General features: G+C 42.0%; 1 protein-coding gene across 13 annotated transcripts in view; it reads right to left on the reverse strand.

The window, feature by feature from the left end:
- LOC306886327 (CDAN1-interacting nuclease 1) overlaps window positions 1-27,116 on the reverse strand; it is a 96,990-nt gene that overhangs the window by 21,728 nt on the left and 48,146 nt on the right. For 6 of the 13 annotated variants that reach the window (XM_079443360.1, XM_079443361.1, XM_079443355.1 and 3 more), the window contains 5 exons: window positions 26,962-27,077; window positions 26,537-26,586; window positions 22,263-22,330; window positions 13,981-14,046; window positions 13,567-13,672 (listed from right to left, as the gene is read on the reverse strand). In XM_079443360.1, the coding sequence (XP_079299486.1) occupies window positions 13,567-13,672; window positions 13,981-14,046; window positions 22,263-22,330; window positions 26,537-26,586; window positions 26,962-27,077 (406 nt within the window). The remainder of the gene's footprint in view (window positions 1-13,566; window positions 13,673-13,980; window positions 14,047-22,262; window positions 22,331-26,536; window positions 26,587-26,961; window positions 27,078-27,116) is intronic. The other 7 variants (XM_079443362.1, XM_079443352.1, XM_079443358.1 and 4 more) reach the window with 2 other exon arrangements.

A 27,116-nucleotide genomic window follows, 5' to 3' on the forward strand; every position in this document is an offset into this window, starting at 1 on the left:
TTTTTAATCAAGTTTTAATATATTTATGCTAGGAAATTTACAAATATCTTAATGGAACATGATCTTTACTTAATATCCTAATGATTTTTGGCATAAAAAAAAAAAAAGATAATTTTGACCCATTGTTGGCTGTTGCTACAAATATACCTGTGCTACTTACAACTGGTTTTGTGCTCCAGGGTCACAATTAAAAGGTAATGAAATTATGGGTAATGAAAGGTTCATATTTTGGTTTTGGAAGTCCCCAACAACAGGTTGAAATGCATGCAAGGTCAAAAAACACTTTTCGTTTTCTTATAATATGCATTTATTTTTACCTTATTTGCTCAACGACTCCCAAACGATTTGCTCAACGATTCATTTTTCCAAACCCCTCCTTTGCCTGACACTAATCTGCGGCGATTGGTCGATTTCATTTAAAGCAGTGTTTGTGAGCACAGTGCTGCTTTGTGTACAGCGTTACCGGGGAAACAGCTATTTCTAACCCTCCAAAAGCAGCACCTAGTGGCAAAGAATGAATTAGCATTTTCATTCAAGTGGGCAGCAATATGCGAATGTTTCATGTTGATGTCAACATAAAACTGTTTGGGATTCATTTTAAAAACGACTCGTTTCAGTGATTCAGAGTCAACTCTCTCTTTTGAGAGACAATAACTTTGTGCACTTTCAGATTTAAAACTTTGCAGGATGTTTTCATTCACTTACAGCTGTGTTACACACTGCAAGAAAGCTCATTTTCAAAAATCCATAATAGGGGCACTTTAACAGACTTTTCTTCTCTGAACGTGGGAATTCAAATATAAGAAAGAGTCTCAAGGGCTATGGAAGAATAATTTAAGGACTGAGTCCGACGAGTCCAAACGAAAAGCTGGTGTCTGTGCATGTTCTGTGCATATCAGCGTGTTTATTAAGGAACGGCTCTGCGGTGACATGCGGTGCCCTCTGAACCAGTTCCTCCGCCGGCGCCCATGCAGACACACTGGAGACAGACGTGGGCAGAAATCAAACGCCCAGGTGATGGATAACTTCGGCGCACAATGACCTGTGTCAAAGGCGTTTGCTCTAAATCAATTAAGGTGATAAGAGTGCTGTGTCGACAGTGTGCACCTTGTTATGCCGAAGTCTCGGCCCTTATCTGCGCAGCGAGGAAGTCGCAGTAATAACTAAAGACAAGCGATGACGAAACCACTATAGCCACACTGTCAAACACAATTTACAGCCCCTCGTATCTCCTCCCCATGCGCCGTTAAAAACAGTCGTTACGGCCGGGCAGGCGCTGGCGGGCGGGACTCTTTGCTGGAGTCTCTGGACGAGACCCAGGGGCTTTCTGCCCTCCCGTCTAATGCCATGGGCGGCTTTCATTTGCCGTGATGCATGGAGGGAGGGGTTGGAGGTTGAAGTTGAGAGGAGGGCCGACAGGAAGGAACGCTTTGGGAAGATTACAGCATTTAACATGCTAAGACCTCGCAGCAGTTATTCATTCATCCCTCTGCTTCCTTTTTAGGACGGGGTCACGGGTAACTTTCCACGCCGTGCCATCGAAACAGAGGCAAAGAGCGAGTGTGACATCAAACGCTGTGATTCGGTGACCCCTTTCTGTCCGAGTCTTGATTAAAATATGTTTGCTTTCTAATTCAAACTGCCATTTGACAAGCTCGGTCGTATTTCAGCGAACTGCACAAACATTCTCTCAGGCCATGACAGGTTTTTTTTCCATTGCGTACATGAGGTGACTCTTCCAGCAAATATTTCCAATCAACATGACACGACATGACACGAGGCAGAGGAAAATCAACAGCTTAAAGGAAATGTTCAACCAAAAAAGTTTCATCAACATTAACCATCATGTTGTTCCAAATCTGCATTATTATCATGCATTTATGATTTGGAGCTACTAGGTGGTCGCCCAAAATGCAGTTCTTACCAGGTCGAGAAAATTTCACCAATTTTTACTACGCAGGACTATAAACAAGCCTTTCAATAAAGCTGCTTTGAAGTCATATGTATTGTGAAAAGAGCTATACATAAAAACTTGAATTTAAATATTTTCTGAAATCATTTTTCCCTGGAAATCTAAAATCTCATATATTCAACCTTTCGGTCACACTTCATTTTAAGGTCCAGTTCTCACTATTAATAAACCATTAACTACAACTTTTGCCTTGATAAACTCCTAATTTGCTGATTCTCAATAGTTAGTAAGGTAGCTGTTAAGTTCAGGTATTGGGTAGGATTAGGGATGCAGAATATGATCATGCAGAATATGTGCTTTTTAAGTACTAATAAACAGTCAATATGTTAATAATAGGCATGCTAATACGCAACTAGTTAATAGTGAGAACTGGTCCCTATACTAAAGTGTTACCAACCTTTCTAACATGCAGGAAGCAAATCCGTTTGGAACCAATGATGTCTAACATCTAAATGCAATAGTTTAATACGCAATGTCAATAAGGTGTGGAATGTGCATCTGAAATTTGGGTCTGTTCCTCACAAAAAGCTAACTTCAGAAGACTTGACTCATATGGACGACTGTCATGATGCCTTGAGAAGTTTGGACATTTAAATCCTGAACACTTCGGTTGAATGCAAAAGAGAAGCTCAAATATTTGGCATAACATCTTGTTTTGTGTTCCACAGTAGAAAGGTCAGAACGACACGACAGTAAATGAAGGCAGGCTTCAGTTTTGGGTGAGCTGCAGCTGTAAGGATTTGGCCCAGGTCGCTGTTGTTATGCTATTCAGAGATATAAACTCTCCGGAGAGGGTGAACTGCTGTCAACTTCACTGATTAGCCAAACACTCATCTCCAAATTAGGGAAGGTGCCCTGCAGATGGGTTCTAGAGCCAACTGTGATTTAAAGAGACGTTCCTGGACGTGGAAACACCGACTGTACTTGAGAGCTCCACTCGTATAAACACATCCACACATCTGAAGATCTGCACAGTTGTAGTTTGGACATCTGGAGACGGTGGACATCAGACATGGACAGCAAAACTGCTTCTGATGGTAATAGTTTTCAAACTCGTAGAGAGGAAGTGAATGTAAGATGGAAGATGCGATCAGCTTTCACTGCTCAACTCAACTCTTAAATCAGAAACACCAGCACACACTTCAGATGCAATTCTGTCATTACAAGAACAGTTCAAAACAGAATTATCAGACTCAAACTTCCTCTCTTCAGTGGAACACGAGCAGATGTTCAACAGAATGTTCACGCTGCTCTTTTACATGCAGTGAAAGCAGAAGGTGACCAATGTCTCTCAAGCTCCAAAAACATAACTATCATGCAAAAGTCACCATGTGACTCATGCACTATATTCCAGGTCTTATGATGGAATTTGTGTGCCGCTGAAGAAATATGAAACAACATGATGGATAATGATTAGAGATCGACCGATATATTGATTTACCGATATTTTTCCCGATATTTAAGCATTTTTCCATAATCGGATATCGGTTTTGTAATATCGGATTCACCGATAAACACCTTGTGGACGTTTTGAGAATTGCGCGCAGGATCGCAATTGCAGCACATCTGAGGGGAGACGAGACAACAACGGCGTGCAGGTACTTGATTTGCTGTAGTTAGTAAACTATTTAATATTACAGTCATTAATGCACAAATTAGATATATTACATAAATGCCTGATATATAGTTTATGCAGCTTGGCTCTAAGAAATATGATAAATAAGATACTCTGTCAAGCCCGGTCCCTATAAAGATATAACTTTGCCTGAAATAACACAGCCATGAATTAGAGCATGTTGGAAATAAAAGCGCTGAATTTAATTCTCTCTGTGGTCTATTAGTCTCGTGAAGTCGGAGTCATGTAGATAATCCGTCAAGTCCTCTCCCAATAAAGACGTAACTTTGCATGAATTAAATAATACAGCCATGAATGATTGCATGTTGGAAAGAAAAGCATTGAATTTAATGCTCTCTCTGTTGTCTATATGCTCATCATTAGTCTCGTGAAGCCGCTTTCATATTGCAGTTCACTCAGCGGTTGATGCTCAAGAAATGCTCAGCACGGCCACTGCATGTAACTTTTAACAAGATTCACTTTTTTGAAGCCAAATTGTATTAACACTTACTATATAACCATTATTTTGTTTATAAACATCTAAATTAATACAACTCTATGGAAATTCTCTGCAATCGATCGCAGTTTGAGTAGCCTATAGTTCTGTGTAAATGCAGATAAACCGCGCTGTCAGCAGCATAATTTAGAGCAAGCCAGTTGAGAAATGCAATAAAATACAATGCTTGTTATATTCCAATATTCCAGAGAATATTATTCCGTGAATTAACATTATCCAGTGAATTATTCTTCACTCTTTATCCTATTAAACAGCTTATAAACCTACTAAAACTGCAGTTAAAAATGAAGTTGATATGACTCCTTTATTTATTTTCTCCATTTGAAAACATTAGACATTCTACGTTTATTTTGCTTACTGCTAATATTAGTGTTGCTGCTAAAGCTTTTTATAAATAATGTTTTTTATTGTTGTAATACGAAGATTAAATTTAACATGACAGGGCTCTAGACTGCGACCAAAATGGTAATTTTTTGCGAGTTAAAATTTGACGTGGTCGCATTTGTACGAGTGCCTGGTCTGCGCTGCTCCAAAGCGTCTGCTTCATACAGCGCGCGCTGCCAGCCGCAGCACATTATAGCAGGAGTCAGATTTCACTGATCACGTGAAGAGAGGTGCTTTCAGCACGAGCGCTTTTAGTGGGTAGAGCCTGGTTCATACTAGCCGCGTCAGCACGAGCGTGAAGGTGCGCGTCGCGAATGGAGCGCAACGGATGGTTTTGTTTTCAAACTAAAGTAAAAGACCGCTTCTTAAACCAGAGAAGGTGAACATGCTGGTGTTCTTGTAGAAAAAACATGCAAGTCCTGTCAGCTACAGCAGTTTAGTTTTACTTTTCTTTTTGTTTTCGTTTTGAGAAGCTTGTTATCTTTGCTTTTTACCTCACGTTACGCTATGGAGGCTTTCCTTAATTAAAAAGAAAATAATAATAATATTTATTTGCTTCCTCAGAGTTTGCTAAACATTCTGTAATATACTCTGTATATAATACAGCATGTGATGTGTGCTGTGCCATGTTTTGTCTTATTCGTTTTTGTTAATACATGTTATGTAAGCTAGTTTGTCATTGTCAACCTACTGTTTTATTGTTGTTGTGCTTTTTAATTAAAAATAACAATGAATCCATCTTTTGTTTTAGTCTTAAAAATGAAAGGTGTATAGATATAAGCAAAAAAGACAATTATCTTTTCTTGTAAAATATGACACCAAGATCACAAATTTGAAAGTGAAAGCGCACGAAAAAAGGAATCCGTTCACAAAATATAAATCACAAATAATACAGATGAAAAAGAACGAGTTGAATGTTGAACACTTTCGTTACCATATAACTATAAACTATGATAAAAGTTCATCAGCATGCATTGATTAATCAAAAGTTGTAGCAAAAACAAATTGCAACCAAATTATGTGCTCGTGAGACCAACTGAGAAAGTTAGTTGCAAAAGTGAGATCAGTGGGAAGAATGAGTCTAGAGCCCTGCATGAAAGACTGCTAATTCTCAAAACATTTTTTGTTAAGATGACTGAAAGGAGGAAAAACCAAAGTGATGTATGGACTTGCTTCACGCAGTCATTTATTTACTTTATAACAGGAAATAAATATCGGTTCTGCATATCGGTTATCGGCACATAAACATGCAAATAATTGGAATCGGTAATATATAAAAAAAAAAGCAATATCGGTCGATCACTAATAATGATCCAAAATGACTTTTGCTTTGAAAGTCACTTCAAGCATTTCCGGGGAATCAAACCCATGACCTCCGTGTCTGAGCTGAAGGAACTGGGTGACCTGACAGTAAGGACTCTGTGTAACACACAGACACATGGTCTTATCAAGAGATGTCTTCAGCACAGATCTCTGTAGAGGGCGGATGGGAGAATGTCACACAGATGTACTCTGGCCTGTCTTTATAACGTATAAAAGAGCAAAGGTCACCGGCAGCTTCCAGCCTCCACGTGACGTTCAGTGCATATATGAGCCTCAAATGACTGCAAACATTAGAGAGGATTAATGAGGGAAATCAAAGGTCAAAGTTCCCATCCTAATACATCTCTGATTAGACTTTAACTAATATATAATCAAGGCCAGACACACTAACAATTCAGCTATAAAAGACTAAAGCAATCGAGACATGAGAAGATAAAAGGATTTGATGATACTCTCTGCTGCACTGATTATTAACAGTGACTCTTTTCTGATATTTATTAAAATATGAAATAAAACACCTCAGACCTTTGCGTGTGCTGATAGCAATGATTATAATAGTTACTGATGTGCTGAGATATACATATATATATAGCATTTATTAAATATTTATATATTATTAATGGCACAGAATTGACATATTGCTCTTTTGTTGGTTTTGATTGCTTCTATTGTCCTCATTTGTAAGTCGCTTTGGATAAAAGCATCTGCTAAATGACTAAATGTAAATATATATCAAAATTCTCCCATTAGACTGATTTTTACAAAGAGCCTGGAATAAAAATGTGTTGAAAAACAAAGCAAAATTGACAAAAAGTTAGCTTTTTAGAAGTTTATTTCACTGTAGGCCTTCTTCTCAAACTTCACTAAGTCATATACTGCTTTACTTCCCCAAGCTTGGAAGTGTTTTATTTTCACGTTTTTAAGCAGAGTGCTGGTGTCAAAATCATTCTTAACCTCAACTTGAAATGACAAATTTGTTTAATGTGTCGGGAGCAAACCTGGAAAATAAATAGATGAAATGGAGGCTTAGCAGGAGCTAAATCCCACAGCTGATGGGGGCCTGAAGTGTGCGGATTACATGCGGAGCGCATTAAACAATGTCCCTAAATATGCATTGAAATCCTTAAAGCATGAAAGCATCTTGTCATGTGGTATTAGCATTCAGGGGTGCGTGTCAGACGTCTTGCGCTGCACTGGGGTGTGCTGCGGTGTTAAATGTCATATGCCAGCGACCGCAAATCCCAAAAAGATTTCCTGACGTCATACTGTCGTGTCAACTTTGCTTCTTCAGAGCTCTTTACGGTTAAACTGTCACAAGAACACAAGCTCGAGTAAAGATTCTGCTGAAAAAAGGTTAATGGAAAAAAGAATAAAAGGATATGGAGGAATTGAAGAAAGAGAGAGAGAGAGAGTAAAGCTTCTGCTACTTCTTTAAAACGAGGAGAAAAACTGTCACAATGACTTTGACAGCAAAGCAGCATGGTTTCTGTGTTAAATGCAAGGATGGACCAAACATATAAGAGGTGTGCTGCTAAACACCAGCAAAACAACACAGATGAAGGGCCACCATCACACAGTGGCCATAAACTGCCAGAACAAGCGAACGGTGCAAGGAAACATGTCATTTTATTTACAAAGAGACCAAACAGAACCGAGAAGTCAAAGCCTATCGGATATAAAACATTGAAATGTATACAACCTTTCAATTTAAAATAGTAAAATTAATATATTTTTCATTTTAAAACACACAAATGTATAAATCTTGAATAAGCTGTCTGATATTCTGCCTTAGAAACAGGCAATCTGACTGACCAGAAAGACATTTATTTATCCGATTCTTCAAAGAGAATTCAGGACATCCTTCAAATTATACATGAACAGGATGTGATCAAGGTATAAAGTATGTCAGACTGTTTACTCGCATGCTCTTTGAAAATATGAAATAAATGATGCAGTCTGGGGGCCTAATATTATTGGAGTCTAATGTTATTGCCAACGATTGTCAAAGCCACCAGCCATCAAAAAATGTCTCAAAAAGATTTCAAGAAAATATAACACAAATGTTCGGGTCAACAATTTCCAAGAGGCCAAGCCACAGAATATATATGACAAAACTGAGAGTATTAACCCTATCTGACCGAAGGGAGAAATGAGCCATACTGTGCTTTATATGGCCATACATCATCTTTGTCAAGTCCTGACAGCGTTTTATCAGATCTAACCTTTAGCAGCCTCTATTACGAGCGCTAACACGCTCAGCTCTGATACACGAGCGCCGCAGAGAAAACCTTCATCTACACAGCCCAGAAAAGACGGCAGTCTCATATTAAGATGCACATTCAAAATTAACTTCAATTAACGATGCACTGAAATTAAAATCCTTGGCCAAAACCAAAAAATCTGGAACGAAAACAGACATTGAGACATAAACTCGACTTCATTTGGAATAACCTTCATTAACAACATGTTAAACCACTGGACTTCAGCTGGTATGCATTAACCCTCTGGGGTCCCAGGTGATTTTGGGGCCCTTGAGATGTTTTGACATGCCTTGATATGTGCTTATTTCAGCTACTTATACTATTGAGAAACTTTTTTTTTTGTATTCAGCACAAACTGTGCTACAATAATATGTGACCAAGATGGATGTACATGTTTGCATTTTTTAGGAAAAAAATATTACAATAAACTGCAGAGAAAAATATCAAAAATAGATAAAGGCAATAATAAACAGAGTTTGGAACACAGTAGTTCACAGTAAGCCTCCAGCTGATGTTTGGCTTCTCTATATTGTGCTGTATGACATGAGACGAATGCATCCGTGCGTCTGATCAGGAACATAAAACACTTGTTATTAATCAGCTAATATCTGTGAGGGCTTCACTTCTAGATGAAACGCATGTTAGAACATTATAAAACATGTTTGATTACACACAGTGCATGCACAACTAGACATGCTCTGAAATCTCCTTTGTGTTTGAACACTATAATGAGAGGAGATGGTCCAATCCACTCATAAAAATGAATGGAAGAAACCCTAATGCTCAATACGGCAGATGTAGAAACAGAAGCCCAGCCTCACAGTTAAACAGTCATGTTTGCTTTGTCCAAATCACGAGTGTGCATTAGGAGAGACCGCCTGGACAACACCGTTTTGTGCGCGATTTAAGCTTAATTTATTGATACCTCAAATTTTATTCCTGACTTTAAATGTTACCTCGGCATTTGGAATCACTGGAAATAATTGATTCAGATTCAGCAGTAATACAGTGAATATTATTATATATATTTTTTTTCATTCAAAACACTGACAGTTTATTGAGCCTTCACACAAAGTAATAAAAAACTTGAACGTGTTTTGTATCATATTTGACACTTTCACGGCTCGTATAGTCTGCTATAGTGAGAATATGGAGGAAATTAAATGTTAAGGCTCAAACTGAGCAAAATTATCAAATTTGTTGTAGACTATGAAATTTATATATTTAAATTCTGCTGCTTGTGATGTAAATCAATGAGATCTTTATAACAGTAGAGCAGATACTGACATAAAATGATCTAAATATCAGTGGTCGCTCTATATCTCCAATAATATGTCTCAGTAAGCTGAGAGTGTAATGATCCAAACATATAATGCAATGCTGATTGAGAGATGAAGAAATAAACGCTCCTCAGAAGATGTGAGATGAAGATCATTCCTCCGCTGAGGAACAGAGAAAGTAAAGCTTCTGGAAACAAACGCTCCTCAAAAGATCCTGATGATCAGATTTGAGACGCACTGATTTTTCTAGAAAATGATTGATTGAGAATCAAGTAAAGCTGAGCTGCTTCAGTCCAGTAAGAGTTCATCTGGAAATATGACTGCAGTTATTCTGACCTTTACTTGATCAAAATCAGTCAAGATTTGACAGAAAAAGACACTGAAGCAGCAGCTGAAGCTGGACGTTTCTACAATTACACTAAAAGAGCTTTTACTGGATAAAACACTCAATCAGACAACAGAAGACATGGAGGAGATTGAGTGTGAAACAGGTTTAACAGCAAAGACTGATCATGTTGATCATTTAGAGGCCTTATGGTGCGTTCACACCGGACGCGACTTGCGCGAATAAATCGCGCTATTCGCGCGTAGTTGGACGCGTGAACATTTTGGGTTTACTCGCTTCATTCGCGCATGAAATTCACTGCACAACAGACGCGAATTCGCGTCATGGGCGGGGCTTCTGCCACAGAGAGCATATGTATAGAATTTGGCAAATAAAATCAGCCCTTTATGTGCTATAGAAACACTGGACGCCTGTATTTCAGCCGAGAATGTAGTTGTTTAAAACTCAGATCTGCGGTTTATTTATAAAAACAGCCCCTATTTGAAAATGTGCTTCACCGATTTCGGAGCCGTGAGCTCCACGCGATCACCGGGCGCTCATGCTCATGTATCCCGAAGAGAGGAGCATAACCTCGGCTAGTCCTTCTCACATTTGCCGCTGGCTCTGATGTCTCTGTAGTGGATAAACACAAGATATAATTTGTTTTGGGTAAATCTAACAGGTAATCTTTGGTCTATAGTACAGCTCCGGATACAGCTACGATGATTTAGTCCTCTATTGTTGTTTTGATTTCTGCCTCGCTCGTAATCACGTCACTACTAGAGCAAGCTCCTGATTGGTTAGCGCGGCGCGAATATCCGCCAAAGTTCAGATTTTTGAACTTGCGCGATTCGCGGGTCAAACGCTTGAAATGCTCAATTCGCGCTGCGTCATTCGCGCCGCAGGATGTCTATTCGCATCTTTGCATTGACTTAACATGTAAATCACTCGCGCTTAACGCTTCATTCGCGTCCGGTGTGAACGCACCATTAGAAATTCATAATATAATAGAGCAGCTTTATAGGGTTAATGTCATTGATGCCAAAACGAATATGCGTGAAGACAAATGAGATTTGAGGGTGAGAGTAAATGATGACAGAATGTTCATTTGTGTGCGAGCTATTTCTTTAATATAAAAGTCAAACAGCTTATGAAAGGACACGTGTAATGTGCGTGTTTCTTATTCGCTCCAAGCAGTGGAGCGTCAGTCCAGAGTCGCATTTCATTACATGACACATTTAACCTCAGCCGCTTCTACTAAAACATACACAAGCCTTATTATGTGCTTAATATTCACTATCAGCTGAATAATTTTTAATGCAACTTATAGCCGAGTAGATGGATAACTCAATTATGCGCACATCCGTCACGGAGCCTGCCGAAGCTGGCGGAGATTGATGGGAAGGTGAGGACGACGGATCTTGAGCGTCAGATCCAGACAGTCTCTCTGCTTCGCTCTTTATAGGTGAAGCATCATTACCCATGACTCCACTGACGAGAGTTTATTATGAGGTTAGCGTTTTGGCCACACTATTGTTTGGATGATGAATGCGGCTGCTGCCAGTTTTGGAGAGGAAATTAGTCGTGTTGTTTTTCACTTGGTTCTCAACACTTAAAGGAGAACGAGGAATAATTAACGGCGCTTGCAAGCGCTGCCATTTGGTGCAGACGACACAAATGCTTGAAAATAAGCAAATAAGGAGTTGTGTCACTCTCATGCGCCGCGCTAATTGAAAACATGGCGGCGAAGGTCACTAGAAAGGAAACTCGCTGACCTTTTCAATATTTCTCTCAAACTCATATAAACACAGGAGATGAAGTAACGTGATTGGCTGAGTGAGAGGAGACGACGGGAAGGTGGACACAGGCGGTCCTCTGCTCCGAGAGCACTGCAAATGTCAAATGTAAATGTCAATTAAAAATTACAAGCAGCTCTGAAAGGTGCACTCTGAAGGGCCTGACATTTTTTTTTTTTGACATGCCAAAGTTTATCTGACAAGGCAGCGCACAAACATGACAGCATGTGCCGTGTCACGTCTAAACACACGTGAGAATCGCTGAAAATCTGATCCATACGACTTAATGGAGCCGCTGATGCGCATCAGATCAGATGGATGCAGTGACTTCTCGTGATGGATCGTAACGGACAAAAGGATGTTTTTATGCTTTCAGTCATATAGAAGCACATTCCATTCTCCCCCACCCCCAGAGCTTAAAGAGTATTAGTCACATTGTGTGGTTACACATGGACCTACTAGTAGAGACGGTTCTACTAGTCCACTGAGTACAGTAGGTCCGTTTACATCACATTTTCTCCAATATGACTGACTAAAAGCATATTTTAAAGTGCTCTATATCTCACAAACACACAGTGATTTCACGGGAAGAGTTCCAGTGTTTGAAACACCTTAAGATCGGTGACATTTAATAAGTAGAGATCGCCGATATTTCGATTTACTGATATTTAAGCAGTCTACCATAATCGGGTATCGGTTTTGTAATATGGGATTCACCAATAAATCTTGTGGGTGTTTTGAGAATTGTGCGTCTGAGGGGAGACGAGACAACAACAACAATGTGCACAAGCTAAGTACACTTACTTGATTTGCCGTAGTTTATTTAACATAACATAGCCATTAATGCACAAATTAGATGTGTTACATAAATGCCTGATATGTAGTTTATGCAGCTTGGCTTTAAGAAATAGAGACGAACACATGGAGTCACGTAAGATAATCCTTCAAGTCCTGTCCCAATAAAGACATAACTTTCCCTGAATTATATGATATACAGCCATGAATGAGCGGATGTTGCAAATAAAAGCGCTGAATTTAATTCTCTCTGGTCTAGCCTAAATACTCATCATTAGTCTTGTGAAGTCGGAGTCACGTAGGCTAAAATGATCTATTGATTGTTTATTATCTCAGATTGCCATTGCAGTTTTAGTTCTGTGTAAATCCATAGATAAACCACACTGTCAGCAGGCCTTTCATAATCTAGAACGACAAAAACATTAATAATTCTGATATAACATACCAGTTGAGAAATGCAATAAAATATATTTTGTTTGTTATATTTCCGTATGCCAGAGAATATTATTCAGTGAATTAACATTTAATTTTTAGCCTATTAAACAGCTTATAAACCTACTAAAACTAGTTTAAAATGCAGTTCAAATGACTCCTGTCCTTTATTTTCTCCATTTGAAAACATTAGACATTCTACATTTATGTTGCTATTGTTAATATTAGTGTTGCTGCTGATGCTTTTTATAAATAAAATGTTTTTATTGTTGTAATATGAAGATTAAATTTAACATGAAAAACTGTTATTTTCAACACTTACTTCACTCAGTTATTTATTTACTTTATAACAGTAAATGATTATCAGTTCTGCATATCGGTTACCAGGCACATAAACATGCAAATAATTGGTATCGGTTATAAAAAAAAATCAATATCGGTTGATCACTAATAATAAGTCCATCCCAGAATAAATAATAAAAACAAATTGTGAAAACATAACTGTTGTGAGATTAATTAATCATATATTTGTGAAATCTCTCACCAAAAAACAATGAATTATAACTGAATTATTACAATATATGCTAAAGAAATGTTCGGAAATCTAAAACTGATATTTACTTCTGGCACACTAAAGCAAAAGAAAGAAGAAGTGGCTTGAAATGTGTTTGTGATGCATAAAAGTAAAAGTAAGCCTCACCTAAATAGGCCTTAATTGCTGATGACATTCACACAGTATAAGACGATTACAGTTCTGCATTTAATACTGTTAGCAAACCTATTCAAAATGAGCAGGTTTAATAGACAGATGTCTGGGTCATCTTTAGACTTTTAATATTTTAGTTTTAGATTGTCTAGGGTCTGACCTGTTGCAGTAGCTCCAGAACTGCTCGTTAAGGTACGTGCGATGGCTGTGGTCGTCTCCAAATGAAGCTTTGCTCTCAATCCAGTGCACTATATGACCATCAACAGCTGCAGAAGAACACAACACAGAGTTATCTCAAGAGCAGGTGAACTACATACTAGCAGTGTTTAAACTGAGAAAGAAAGTCAGCACAAACACAAACTACACAGCATTTTTAGTCTGCTTTGGTCTGTGTGCAAAATGGCAGATTATTTTCATGCAAAACCGAATTGATAGGAAATCTGTTTAAAAAATGTCTACTTTAGTAGAGTTAATGAAATCAGCAGATATCTTGACACTGTGGACTGAACAAGTTACTGGTTTAAACTGTCGTTTTTTTCTAATAAGTAAGTAAATACCATCTATCAGTTCTCACCTATGGGCACCTCCAGAATGATGTCAGGGGTTTTGTCGTAGCCTTTGACACGGAGCTGGTTCTCATCTGTGTGGACAACTCATTTTATGATCTTTGTTTTTTCACAAAGGTTTACTTTACAATGTTAGAAGAGTTTCTTTTTGTGCAAGTGATGATTGAGACTTCTTGTTGACCCTAAGAATTGAACTGGATGTTTTTGGCTGACTGTCCTTATCGTGAAGTAAGGAACTTACACACAAACTGCAACCTGTAACGGAACTGTCAGACACAGGTAAGTGTTGAAGCGAGTGAGTTTATTACAGGTATTCTCAAGAACAACAAAGGTGAAAGTCTTCGAGTGAGGTAAGTAGTTATTCTTGGTATGAATGAAGGGAGTGAGCTGGGATTCTAACTCAAATTCAAATTCAAATTCAAATTTTATTTGTCACATACATATACATACGTAGTACGACATGTAGTGAAATGTATTGTACGACTGTCCAACAAATTGTCCAACAAAGTTAAGAAAAACCTTAAGTTTACAAAATACAAATAGAAAAAGTACAGTAAACATATATATAGAATAAACTAGCAATAAAATAAAATAACAAATAGATATGAGAATAAAAAATAGAATATGATTCTATATAGATTCTATAAAAAGTAAAGTGTATGTCAGTGATAAAGTGTCCGTGTGCTGTGCAGTGCAGTAAAGTGTATAAGTGAGTAAAAGGATACTAAAGACAAAGACAAATGGTATGTAAGTCCCACTCATTTATCCTTTCGTAACCTTCTACAAATTAGTGCAGATTGTACTTGAAAAATGTGCAAAGTGGAAGTGTGGGGTGATGTGATTAGAGTGGAGAGTGGTTTAGACTCCGAATGGCCTGCGGGAAGAAGCTCCTCCTCATTCTCTCTGTGTTCGCCTTCATGGAGCGGAAGCGTCTCCCTGAACGCAGCAGAGAAAAGAGTCCATTGTTGGGATGGCTGAGGTCCTTCACTATCTTCCTGGCCCTGGTCAGGCACCGCTTGCTGTAGATGTCCTGCAGGTCAGGGAGCTCGGTGTGAATGGTACGTTCCGCTGAACGATGGTGCAGGTGTAAAAAGTCTTAAGCACCCGAGAGGGAAGTCTAAAGTCCCTTAAGCGTCTCAGATGGTACAGACGCTGCCTGGCCTTCTTCACCAGGGTGCTGGTATGACAGGACCAAGTCAGGTCCTGCGTGATGTGAACACCCAGGTATCTGAAGCTGTCCACTCTCTCCACTGGAGTCCCGCTGATCGTGATCGGCTGGTATGACCGCTCCTGCTTCGTACTGAAGTCCACTATCAGCTCCTTAGTTTTGCTGATGTTCAGGTGTAGACTATTCACCTGGCACCAACTCTCCAGGTTCTTAATCTCCTGTATGTAGGCCGTCTCGTCGTTGTCTGAGATCAGGCCCAACACAACAGTGTCATCAGCAAACTTAATGATGGTGGTGGAGTTGGAAGTGGCCACACAGTCATAAGTGTACAGTGAGTACAGCAGGGGGCTCAGAACACAACCTTGAGGGGCTCCAGTGCTTAGGGTGATGGAGGATGAGGTGTGTTTACCCATCCGTACGGCTTGCTGTCTGTCCTTCAGGAAGCTGGAGATCCATTGGCACAAGGATGTGCTGAGACCAAGGACCTCCAACTTGGAGGTGAGTGTGGAGGGAATTATGGTGTTAAACGCTGAACTGTAGTCCACAAACAGCATTTTTACATAATTCCCTTTTCTGCAGTCCAGGTGACTTGTTGTGGTGTGGAGGAGGTGTGAGATGGCATCCTCCGTGGAGCGGTTATGTCTGTATGCAAACTGTAGTGGATCCAGTGTGTCTGGTAGTGATGCAATGATGAAGTCTCTGACCAGTCTCTCAAAGCACTTCATCACCACTGATGTGAGGGCTACAGGGCGATAGTCGTTTAGGCAGGTGGGCTGCGGTTTCTTGGGGACAGGAACAATGGTGGACTGCTTAAAGCATGAGGGGACTATGGACTGTTCCAGGGAGAGGTTGAAGATCTCGGTGAACACCGGTGCTAGCTGGTCAGCGCAGGCCTTCAGAACCCGACCTGTGATGCCGTCTGGTCCTGCTGCCTTCCTGATGTTCACTCTCCTGAATGCCCTCCTCACGTCATGCTCCGTGATGGTGAATACGTTGTCCTCACCGGCTTCCTCAGCGTGCATGCAGTTAGCACTGCTAGCGCCGTTAGCGAGATTAGCTGCAGCCTCGAAGCGAGCATAAAAAGTGTTCAGCTCGTCAGCCAGAGAGGCGTCCGCATTCCCCGATCTGGAGGGTGGTGTTTTATAGTCCGTGATGGTTCTAAGTCCCTGCCACAGGCTCCTAGAGTCGCCATGTTGGAATTGCGACTCTAGTTTCCTCCCGTAGCGCTGCTTCGCCTCCTTCACCGATCTGCGCACGCTGTAAGATGCAGCCTTGTAATCATCCATGTTCCCGGTGATGAGCCCTGTGTTGTAGGCAGCGGAGCGGGATCTCAGGGCGTCGCGGATGGTTTTATCCACCCACGGCTTCTGGTTGGGAAACGTCCTGATGATGGTTTTCTGCACCGTATCATCCATTAGTTTCTCTATAAATCCCACAACCGCTTCCGTAAACAAGCTGACGTCATCAGAGCTGCGCCGGAACATGTCCCAGTCTGCGTCATCTAGCGCGTCCTGCAGAGCGGCCACCGATTGGTCCGTCCAGCGTTGGACCTCCCTCTGCACCGGGGCTTCCTGTTTCAGCCTCTGTTTGTAAACAGGCATGAGGAAGATGGCGGCGTGGTCCGATTTCCCAAACGGTGGTTGTGACTGTGCCTTGTAGCCGTTCTTATATGGGGTGTAACAGTGATCTAATGTCCTTTCGCCCCTGGTGGGGCAGCTGATGTGCTGATGGAAGTTCGGCAGTGCACGCTTGAGGTTGGCACTGTTGAAATCTCCCAAAACAATGAATGCGGCGTCCCGGTGCTGTGTCTGGTGAAGGTGTAGTGTTTCATGTAAATCCCATATCGCAGTGTCCGTGTCCGCTTGAGGTGGAATATAAACGGCACTGACGATGACCGAGCTAAATTCCCGAGGGAGATAAAAAGGGCGACATTTGATGGTCAGAAGTTCAAGATTCGGTGTGCAGGAGCGTGAGAGGGGAACAATGCTCGCGCTGTCGCACCAGTGTTCGTTCACCATCAGACATACTCCACCTCCCCTAGTCTTCCCCGAGTCCAGCGTTCTGTCCATGCGGTAAACCGAGAAGAACTCGGCCGGCTGGATGGCGTGGTCTGGTACCGCTGGGTTCAGCCATGTCTCGGTGAAGCAGAGAAGGTTGCAGTCCCGAATGTCCCTCTGGAACCTGACTCTTGCCCTGAGGTCATCGAGTTTGTTATCCAGCGACTGGACATTGGCGAGCAGGACACTTGGTAAGGGAGCGCGGTGTGCGCGAGCCCTCAGCCTGTTCCTGACGCCGGCTCGTTTCCCTCGAGGACGCCGGTACGGGTCGCGTCCTTTGTTCCTCCTCAGGATCTCGCTTGGCCAGGATGGGTCCGGGTTCAAAATCGGCGAAAGGTTAGTGCATTGTGCACCAATAGAAATAAGAGTGGCCCTGTCGTATGTAAGAATGGCCATCTTACAAAAAGAAACCGGTGTTTATAGTTAACAATACGAAAAAATAACAAAAAAAGACAAAGTTTGGTCGGAGCAGTCGTGACGGCAGCCGATCTCACCGGCGCCATTTAGTATCCATAACTGAGCTTCTGTTCCTTGCAGGATCGTGACGAACAGGAATCCCGGAAGGCCAGTGTAATCCAAGAGTTCCACGCTATGATGGCAATCTGGAGGCGAGGAAGATGAAGAGGAGCAAAACAGAAGGTAAGTATAATCTGGTAAGGAATTCAGGTAAGTATACTCAGCTAGCAACTTCTGTGAAGCGTGGGTCCTTGTTGGATCGACGTCGTTGCTGCAGTGTTACTTCAAGAACGGACGATCGTGGTGACTGAGGTGAGTGCTTATATCCAGTTCTGAATGATGGTGACAAGGATCAGGTGCGCATGATTAGTGATGAAGTACAGGTGAACGTGATCAGTGAAGGTGGAGACGGGCCATTCTGTGACATTACCTCCCCCTCCCGGACGGCGCGTCTCGCGATGTAACAACAATACCGGGGGGTGCGCTCTGGAGGCTAGAACAGGGCCAGGACCGTGAGGAGACCAGGGAAGCCTCCAGGGCGGATCAGGAGCCTTGGGAGGCCATGGCGGGACTGGAGACTCGGGAGGCCATGGCGGATCCGGGGACACGGGAGGCCATGTGGGGTGCTTCGAGAGCGCGGATCTCCGAGGATCGGGATCGGCACTCCTGGCCGTGGTCTGGGAACTGGATTCTCGGGGGTCGGGATCGGCCCTCATGGCCGTGTTCTGAGAACTGGATTCTCTGGGATCGGGATCGGCACTCCTGGCCGTGGTCTGAGAACTGGATTCTCAGGGATCGGGATCGGCACTCCTGGCCGTGGTCTGAGAACTGGATTCTCGGAGATCGGGATCGGCACTCCTGGCCGTGGTCTGAGAACAGGATTCTCGGGGATCGGGATCGGCACTCCTGGCCGTGGTCTGAGAACTGGATTCTCGGGGATCGGGATCGGCACTCCTGGCCGTGACTTGAGAACTGGATTCTCGGGGGCGCTCTTGTAGTGCGGTTTCAGAGGGCCACTCTTGTAGCGCGGAGCTGGACGGAACCAGCGGAGATGAAGGAGAGCTGGGCGGAACCAGCGAAGACTCAGGTGGGCTGGACGGGACCAGCGGGGACTCAGGTGGGCTGGACGGGACCAGCGGGGACTCAGGTGGGCTGGACGGGACCAGCGGGGACTCAGGTGGGCTGGACGGGACCAGCGGGGACTCAGGTGGGCTTGCCTTAGCCGCGATCGGCGGCGGGTTTGAGAAAATAGGGGCAGACTTCAGCGCTGACCGGATAGCTGTTAAGCATGGGCCAAAAACTTTAGCCCCCAGGTCAGCACTGTGGGAAACCCAATTACGGGCACGCGAGTCACTCTTGGTCACGATCAGGTCTGAGTGGGACTTTAAAATGGAGATTCCTTCAACTGGAAGAGGATTGGCGAATACGGGGTCCTCTCCGGCTCGGGATCTAAGAAACTCCAGACACCGGATGATAGTTTCCTTCCAGTTTAGGTTGGTGGTGTCTGGCAGCTTCATGGAAAGGTTAGATATGATCCCGAGCCGGAACAGGGTTTTGAGGACTCGATCCTCCAGGGAACTAGAAAGGGCGAGGGGAATGAACGCCTTCGTGAACTCTAGTGGGTCCAAAGACGAAGAGGCAAGGGCAATGAATTTCATCCTGTCCTCCATACTGTTGAGCGTTGGTGTGGGTCCGTTCTTCTGTAACGGAACTGTCAGACACAGGTAAGTGTTGAAGCGAGTGAGTTTATTACAGGTATTCTCAAGAACAACAAAGGTGAAAGTCTTCGAGTGAGGTAAGTAGTTATTCTTGGTAGGAATGAAGGGAGTGAGCTGGGATTCTAACTGAGCTTCTGTTCCTTGCAGGATCGTGACGAACAGGAATCCCGGAAGGCCAGTGTAATCCAAGAGTTTCACGCTATGATGGCAATCTGGAGGCGAGGAAGATGAAGAGGAGCAAAACAGAAGGTAAGTATAATCTGGTAAGGAATTCAGGTAAGTATACTCAGCTAGCAACTTCTGTGAAGCGTGGGTCCTTGTTGGATCGACGTCGTTGCTGCAGTGTTACTTCAAGAACGGACGATCGCAGTGACTGAGGTGAGTGCTTATATCCAGTTCTGAACGATGGTGACAAGGATCAGGTGCGCATGATTAGTGATGAAGTGCAGGTGAACGTGATCAGTGAAGGTGGAGACGGGCCATTCTGTGACACAACCCTGTTACTGCATGGTTTCCCCCATAGATAAATCCCCTATTTCCTTAAATTATGATGCACAGGAATTACTTGGACTTTGGGCCATTGTGTCAATAAAATTATTTTAGTCACATTGAACTGCTACTATTCTATGCTAGAAAATGCTAATTCACATAAACCAGGGCTTTAAACTGTATTTTAGTCATGTCACAATTTTTGGTAACAGGGAAATAAAAAATAAATAAATATATATATATATAAAAAAACAAATAAAATAAAATACCCTTTAACTGAATGAATGAATGAATGATTAAATAAATATTTACTGAAACTATGTCTGTGTACTGCAGTGTAATGCAGCTTAGCAAACAGTCTTTAGTCATTTCCAATTAATAGGGTACAATATATTAATGGGAAATGACTAAAGACTGTTTGCTAAGCTACATTACACTGCAATACACAGACATAGTTTCAGTAACTGGTTTTATTACTTTATTAACGTTAAGTTAGTTCTCTAAGTTAGTTATAAAATGTATTTGGTGAAACTGATTCCCAACGACTCTATGCCTTTAAAACTCTTTAAAACCAAGCAGCAGGCATCCAGTGAAGGCTCATCGATGCCCTCGGTCAGCGCAACTAAAGCAAAGTCATCTGAAGAGAGTAAAGACACAGACGCAGGATGAGAGCAGTGTTTGCTGGCGCTGCACAAACGTCTCTTCAGTGGCTGTGCTGATGGAGGTGAGAGGTCTCTGTGTTATATCCGTGCTGGAGTGACCTTGAGTCCTGGTGAAACACCTGATTTCTCCATTAAATCATAGCGAGCGGGTCACTCCGCGTCAGTCGGCCGAGAGGGGCGAGGGCTTAGTGTGGGGTCTGATCACGCCTGGCAGATCGTCTCTGTACATCACCTTTGATTAGAATTAATGAGCTGTCTCAGCTGCTGCAGAGCTCATTTCCAATCCATTTATCAGGCCGCGTGACCCGCCAGCCCGAACACCCTCAGTCGGGTCAGAACTCGCTTTACTGTCGCTCCAGAAACAGCACACATAAAAACACAACGGGAACATCACGCACACATGCATCAGGACACATCATAATAATGTGCTGCTGTATTCCTCAAACATTTAACAAAACTTCAAAATCACCAGTCATATATGAGTAATACAGTCATTGAAAGACAGAAGGCAAAGTCTGAGCTCAGAAAGAAAGATGTTGAACAGAAAGAAAGCCTTATGCCCATCTATAAAGACGGATTATAAATGAGTCTGAGAGTAAACGACGTGAGCAGAGAGCACAATACAGCTAGAAAAAGTCATTTTCTGTTCAACAGTCAATGATGATACTCAACCTGAGGTCACTCTAAAGATTATATGCTTCATTATTATATGAGCTTTATATTCTGCACACACACACATTATACTGTGTATACAAAAATATGAGTCTGAAGAAATGTAATATAACAAACAAAGAAAACAAACAAAAACAAACTATGCCATGAGTGAAGGCAAGGAAGTAATAGTAATATATTTTTGTGTGTGAGAGCATTCATTTAAAGGAGATTTGATATTACATGCTTGTAGGAAGGCAATATTGGGTTGGGATATGTGCTTTTGAGTGTGTAAGAGCAGGAAAGCAGCAAAAATGAGTAAGGATTGCACTGAGTAAATCTGAAGTCAAGTACTGTAACACTGAAAACAAGAAACATGCATGCCTACTTGAACATTTAAACTAAAATTATGAATATAACATGTTAGTGTTCTGCTTTAATCACAAACATAAGCCTACATGATTGCTTGGTTTCACTATATAAATTAAACGTTTTTTCTTAAAAATAAATAAATAAAATATCAAGATTCACTGTATATATAAAAAAAAATAACAATAATAATATAACAAACAAAACAAAAAACAATGCCAGAATGGGTATCAGATGTGGCTGAAATTGAACTCATTAGGGGTTTGTTAGTTTGGGACTGAATTCTGGTTTTGTAGTTATTGATAAACCTGATAAATTAAATTCATTTATGGACAAAAAAATCCAATACAGATTCTGAAAAAAATCTGAAAAAAGATAATTAATCGCATCCAAAATCAAAGTTTTTGTTTACATAACACGTGTGTGCATTGTATATATTTATTAAGTATATATAAATACAAACACAATACAAACACATGCATGTATAAATTTAAGAAAAATATGTTGTTTATATATTAAACATTTATATAATATAAAATATAAGAATATAAACATATAAATGCATATACATGTAAATATTTTCAAAATATATACTGCATGTGTGTGTATTTAATTATATACATAATAAATATACACAGTATACATAAAATTTATTTTGGATGCGATTAATCATTTGACAGCACTATTTGTTTTATATTCCTGAGGTAAACGGAGGCTTACCTAAGAACGACAGGCTCCTCTCTCGGAGTTTGTCTCGCAGCAGGTCCTCATGCTCCAGACCGATGGCACTGGGGGACTACAGTTAAGGACAAACTCCACACAACTTTAGTTCGTGCGCTCTCTTCTCATTCTCATGGGAGCTGAAGGGATGGTAAACTTTCACAAACCGTTTCTATGTTACCTGTGCTCAGTTGCCATGGAAACACTTTGACAGCTGGGCAGGGTTGCTGTGGCAACAGCAGAGGAATGTGTGTTTGTTGTAATATCAGGAGTGAATGTAGCATCACTCAACACAGGCCAACATTACAGTGATAGAGGGTTCTGAGGGGTTGCTAGGGTGTTGCTATGCTGTCTGTGTACCCAGGTATAGTATAATAGCATATATAACACATTCAGCAAAAACACAAAGGTGATGAAGTGCTGAAGAGTTGTGTTTGTAGGGCGTAACGGTCTGATGGGGCGGTTCTGCTTGGAGACTCGAATGAACCCCCGTAGATGTACAGAGCGAATGAATGCTGACCCATGAAAAGACATGGAGAAAGAGAGAAAGAGTGGAGGGACAGGGATGAGTGACCTCAGACAGAGAAACACTGTGACCCTTCACCCCCGACTACACACACACACACACACACAAAGAGTGATGAGTCTGAGATGCACATGTATCTACAACAGCACAAACCTGAACCTTACAGAGTATTTTAATCCTATAAAGATACTCTATCATATTTAATGCATACATTTGTGGCCTTTAAATGATCAACATGATCCGTCTTTGCTGTTAAACCTGTTTCACACTCAATCTCCTCCATGTCTTCTGTCGCCCGATCAATAGTTTAGAGTGTTTTATCTAATAAAAGCTCTTTTAGTGTAATTGTAGAAACGTCCAGCTTCAGCTGCTGCTTCTCGTGTCTTTTTCTGTCAAATCTTGACTGATTTTGATCAAGTAAACATCAGAATAACTGCAGTCATATTTCTAGATAAACACTTACTGGACTGAAGCAGCTCAGCTTTACTTGATTCTCCATCAATCATTTTCTAGAAAAATCAGTGCGTCTCAAATCTGATCATCAGGATCTTTTGAGGAGCGTTTGTTTCCAGAAGCTTTACTTTCACTGTTCCTCAGCGGAGGAATGATCTTCATCTCACATCTTCTGAGGAGCGTTTATTTCTTCATCTCTCAATCAGCATTGCATTGCATTATATGTTTGGATCATTACATCTCTATATATGTATAGAGATTACAGACTTGGCTACTTGTACAGCGCCAGCAGTGAACAACAAACAAATAACTTTTTCATCATAGCCGGTGACTTCAACCATGCAAACCTAAAGACAGTTTTACCAAAGTTCTACCAACATGTGAACTTTGCAACAAGGGGAAACAACACACTGGACTTTGTTTACACAACAGTAAAGAACTCTTACAAGGCTGTACCCCGCCCCCACCTCGGGTACTCGGACCACATCACTGTTATGCTAATACCAACATACAGACCACTTCTCAAACTCGCCAAACCAGTTCAAAAGCAGATCACCGTATGGCCAGACAATGCCACCTCAGCACTGCAGGACTGCTTCCAGGACACAGACTGGAACATGTTTAAAGAGGTAGCCACCTACAACAACCACACAGACCTGCATGAGTACACTGAAACTGTGACTGCTTACATCAAAAAGTGCACTGATGATGTGACAGTCACCAAGACCATCACCACACGTGCAAACCAGAAGCCATGGATGACAGCAGAGGTTCGTGGGCTGCTAAAGACCAGAGATGAAGCATTCAGATCAGGAGATAAAGCAGCCCTCAAAACAGCAAGAGCCAATCTGTCTCATGGCATCAAGAAGGCAAAACAACAATATGCTAAAAAAATCAACAACAACTTCACAGACAGTAAAGACACTCGGTCCCTGTGGCAAGCCATTCAGACCATCACTGACTACAAGCCCCCGCCACAGGCCAGTGATGATGAGACATCCTTACCAGATGCACTCAACCACTTATACTCACTATTTGAGATACAGAACGACACACCTGCACAGAAACGACTCACATCTCCAAACGACCAGGTACTCTGTCTCTCTCCAGCTGACGTAAGGAAGACCCTGTCCCAGATTAACCCACGAAAGGCTGTGGGCCCTGACAACATACCTGGACGTGTACTGAGAGACTGTGCTGCACAGCTGACGGATGTCCTAACAGATATCTTCAACACCTCGCTGAGCCAGGCAGTCGTCCCCACGTGTCTCAAATCCACCTCCATACTTCCAGTGCCAAAGAAGTCACCCGTGTCCTGTCTGAATGACTATCGTCCCATAGCACTGACCCCAATCATGATGAAGTGCTTTGAGAGGTTAGTCATGCATCACATCAAGTCCAGTCTCCCAAACACACTGGACCCATTCCAGTTTGCATACCGTCCAAACCGTTCCACGGACGATGCAATATCCACCACTCTCCACCTAGCTCTTACTCACCTGGAACAGAAAGACTCTTATGTAAGAATGCTGTTCATTGACTTCAGCTCAGCATTCAACACTATAATCCCACAACAGCTCACCCACAAACTAAACTTGCTGGGCCTTAACACCCCTTTCTGTAATTGGATCCTGGACTTTTTAACTGCAAGACCTCAGTCAGTCCATGTCGGCCGCAACTCCTCCAGCACTACCACACTGAGCACAGGTGCCCCACAAGGCTGTGTGCTCAGCCCGCTGCTCTTCACGCTGCTGACTCACGACTGCACTGCCAAGTCCAGCTCCAACCACATCATCAAGTTTGCTGATGACACAACAGTGGTATGTCTCATCAGCAACAACGATGAAATGCTCTACAGAGAGGAAGTGGCACAGCTGGCGAAATGGTGTGGTGCTAACAACCTGTCCCTCAATGTGAGTAAGACAAAAGAGGTTGTGATGGACTTCAGGAGAAACTCCGTTGACCACCCCCCACTGACCGTCGACGGCTCAACCGTGGCGAGAGTCGGCAGCACTAAATTCCTGGGGGTGCACATCTCAGAGGACCTCACCTGGAACACCAACGTCACGTCACTCAACAAGAAGGGACAACAGCGCCTCCACTTTCTCCGCCGGCTGAAAAGGGCAAGTCTCCCTCCACCCATCACTGTCTAGTATGGGAACTGCAGCGCTGCTGACCGCAAGACCTGGACAGTGAACACTGCCGCAAAGATCATTGGTGCCCCCCCCCATCCTGGACATTTTCCTTGCACGATGCTCCAGCAAGGCCTCCAGCATCATGAAAGACCCCACCCATTTCTCCCACAACCTCTTCCAGCTCCTACTATCAGGTAGAAGGTCAGATTGCTCTGTCAGATTGCTCAAGAGCTTTTTTCCCCAGGCTGTGAGAGCTCTTAACTCCAATCTCCCTGTCCCTCTCTGACCCCCCCCCCACCCCCAAACTCATTAATACAGTTGACAACTTTTCCTAAATGCAATTCTGAGTGTGCTACACACAGGTGAGTGGGCTATACAAACCACCTGTAGTAACGCACTCATCCCACTATATGCACACTAGACACTTTCTATGAACACTCCCTGCTACAAAGACTCAATAAAAAATGTTTACTTGAGCATTGCACTACAAATCTTTTTGCACTATGCGCTGCTTCCCACAAAATCTCTCTTTAATCTGCACAACAATTTAATGTACGAAATATATATACAATTTTTATTTTTATTTCTATCTTTTTGCACAATTTAATGTACAGTATATATGTAAAGTTCTTGTACAGTCTCAGTTTGTGTATGTCTAGGCAACTAGGTATAGTAGTTATAGTATTTATAGTATATGTATAGTCAGAGAAATGTAGGTGAGTATCTTACCTCACGGCCAATATTAGCGGTTTAGATTATTGATCATTGCCTAAACAGTATGTCAGGCAGGACAAAAAAAACACACGAGAAGCGATGTGATAATACAAAATCAAAAAGTAAAAAAAATTGCTGAAATTATCTGGATTCAGTCAGATTTACTGAATAGAAAGTGCTGAAATTGAAATAAATGGGAAATATTTCTTACGATGATGAGGTGAAACAAAATCGTGTGCTAAAATATAATCCTGCACATGTGAGGAAATCAAACACACACACACACACACACACAGGAAGTAAGGGCTGTTTGACGGCATGATACAGACAGTGAACACTATAGATCTCACACACACACTCTTTTATGTCAGGTGCAGCTCTGCACATCTCGTCCCTCTGAATAGCTCCTCGTCAATTTCAGGCTTAAAGTTTTATGGGAAGGATACTGTTTGATGCAGTCGACCAGCGGTCCATAACAGCAGTCATTTACTGTGCACTGAAAAGAGCGAAGAAATATTACAGTCAGGAGGGGACGGGCCCCTCAGCATCCATTGCAAACACCCATCATGCAGTGCAGCCCGCCACATGTCAGACTAGTGATGGATTCACACGAGAACATCTCAGAAACTAACACACAATCTCCCAGTGTTTCACTGAGCACTATATAATTAGCATAAAGAATATTACAAGAACACCAAACAACGAATATGAAAACAGAAAAATTTGGGTTTGTTCCTTACATAAAATGATCACATGACTTCAGAAGACTGAATATAGAGCATGATAGCGTATAGTTTTACAGCCTCTGATCACAGTCTGCTTGCACTGTAAAGAGCAGCGTGAACATTCTGCTAAACATCTTAGATGGTACCTGCTCGACGTGCTTGGCTAACAGCAGGTCTGGTATTGAGTACGGCTCGCGCAGCATGTTGTTGAGGATGTGTCTGGAAGCTGCTGATGGAGAGAGAAGAGTTGAGCAGGAACACACTGTAAAAAATGCAACAGCACATTATCCAGTTTACGACA

The sequence above is a fragment of the Barbus barbus genome, assembly GCF_936440315.1.
Source record: "Barbus barbus genome assembly, chromosome: 20".
Classification (NCBI taxonomy): Eukaryota; Metazoa; Chordata; class Actinopteri; order Cypriniformes; family Cyprinidae; genus Barbus; species Barbus barbus.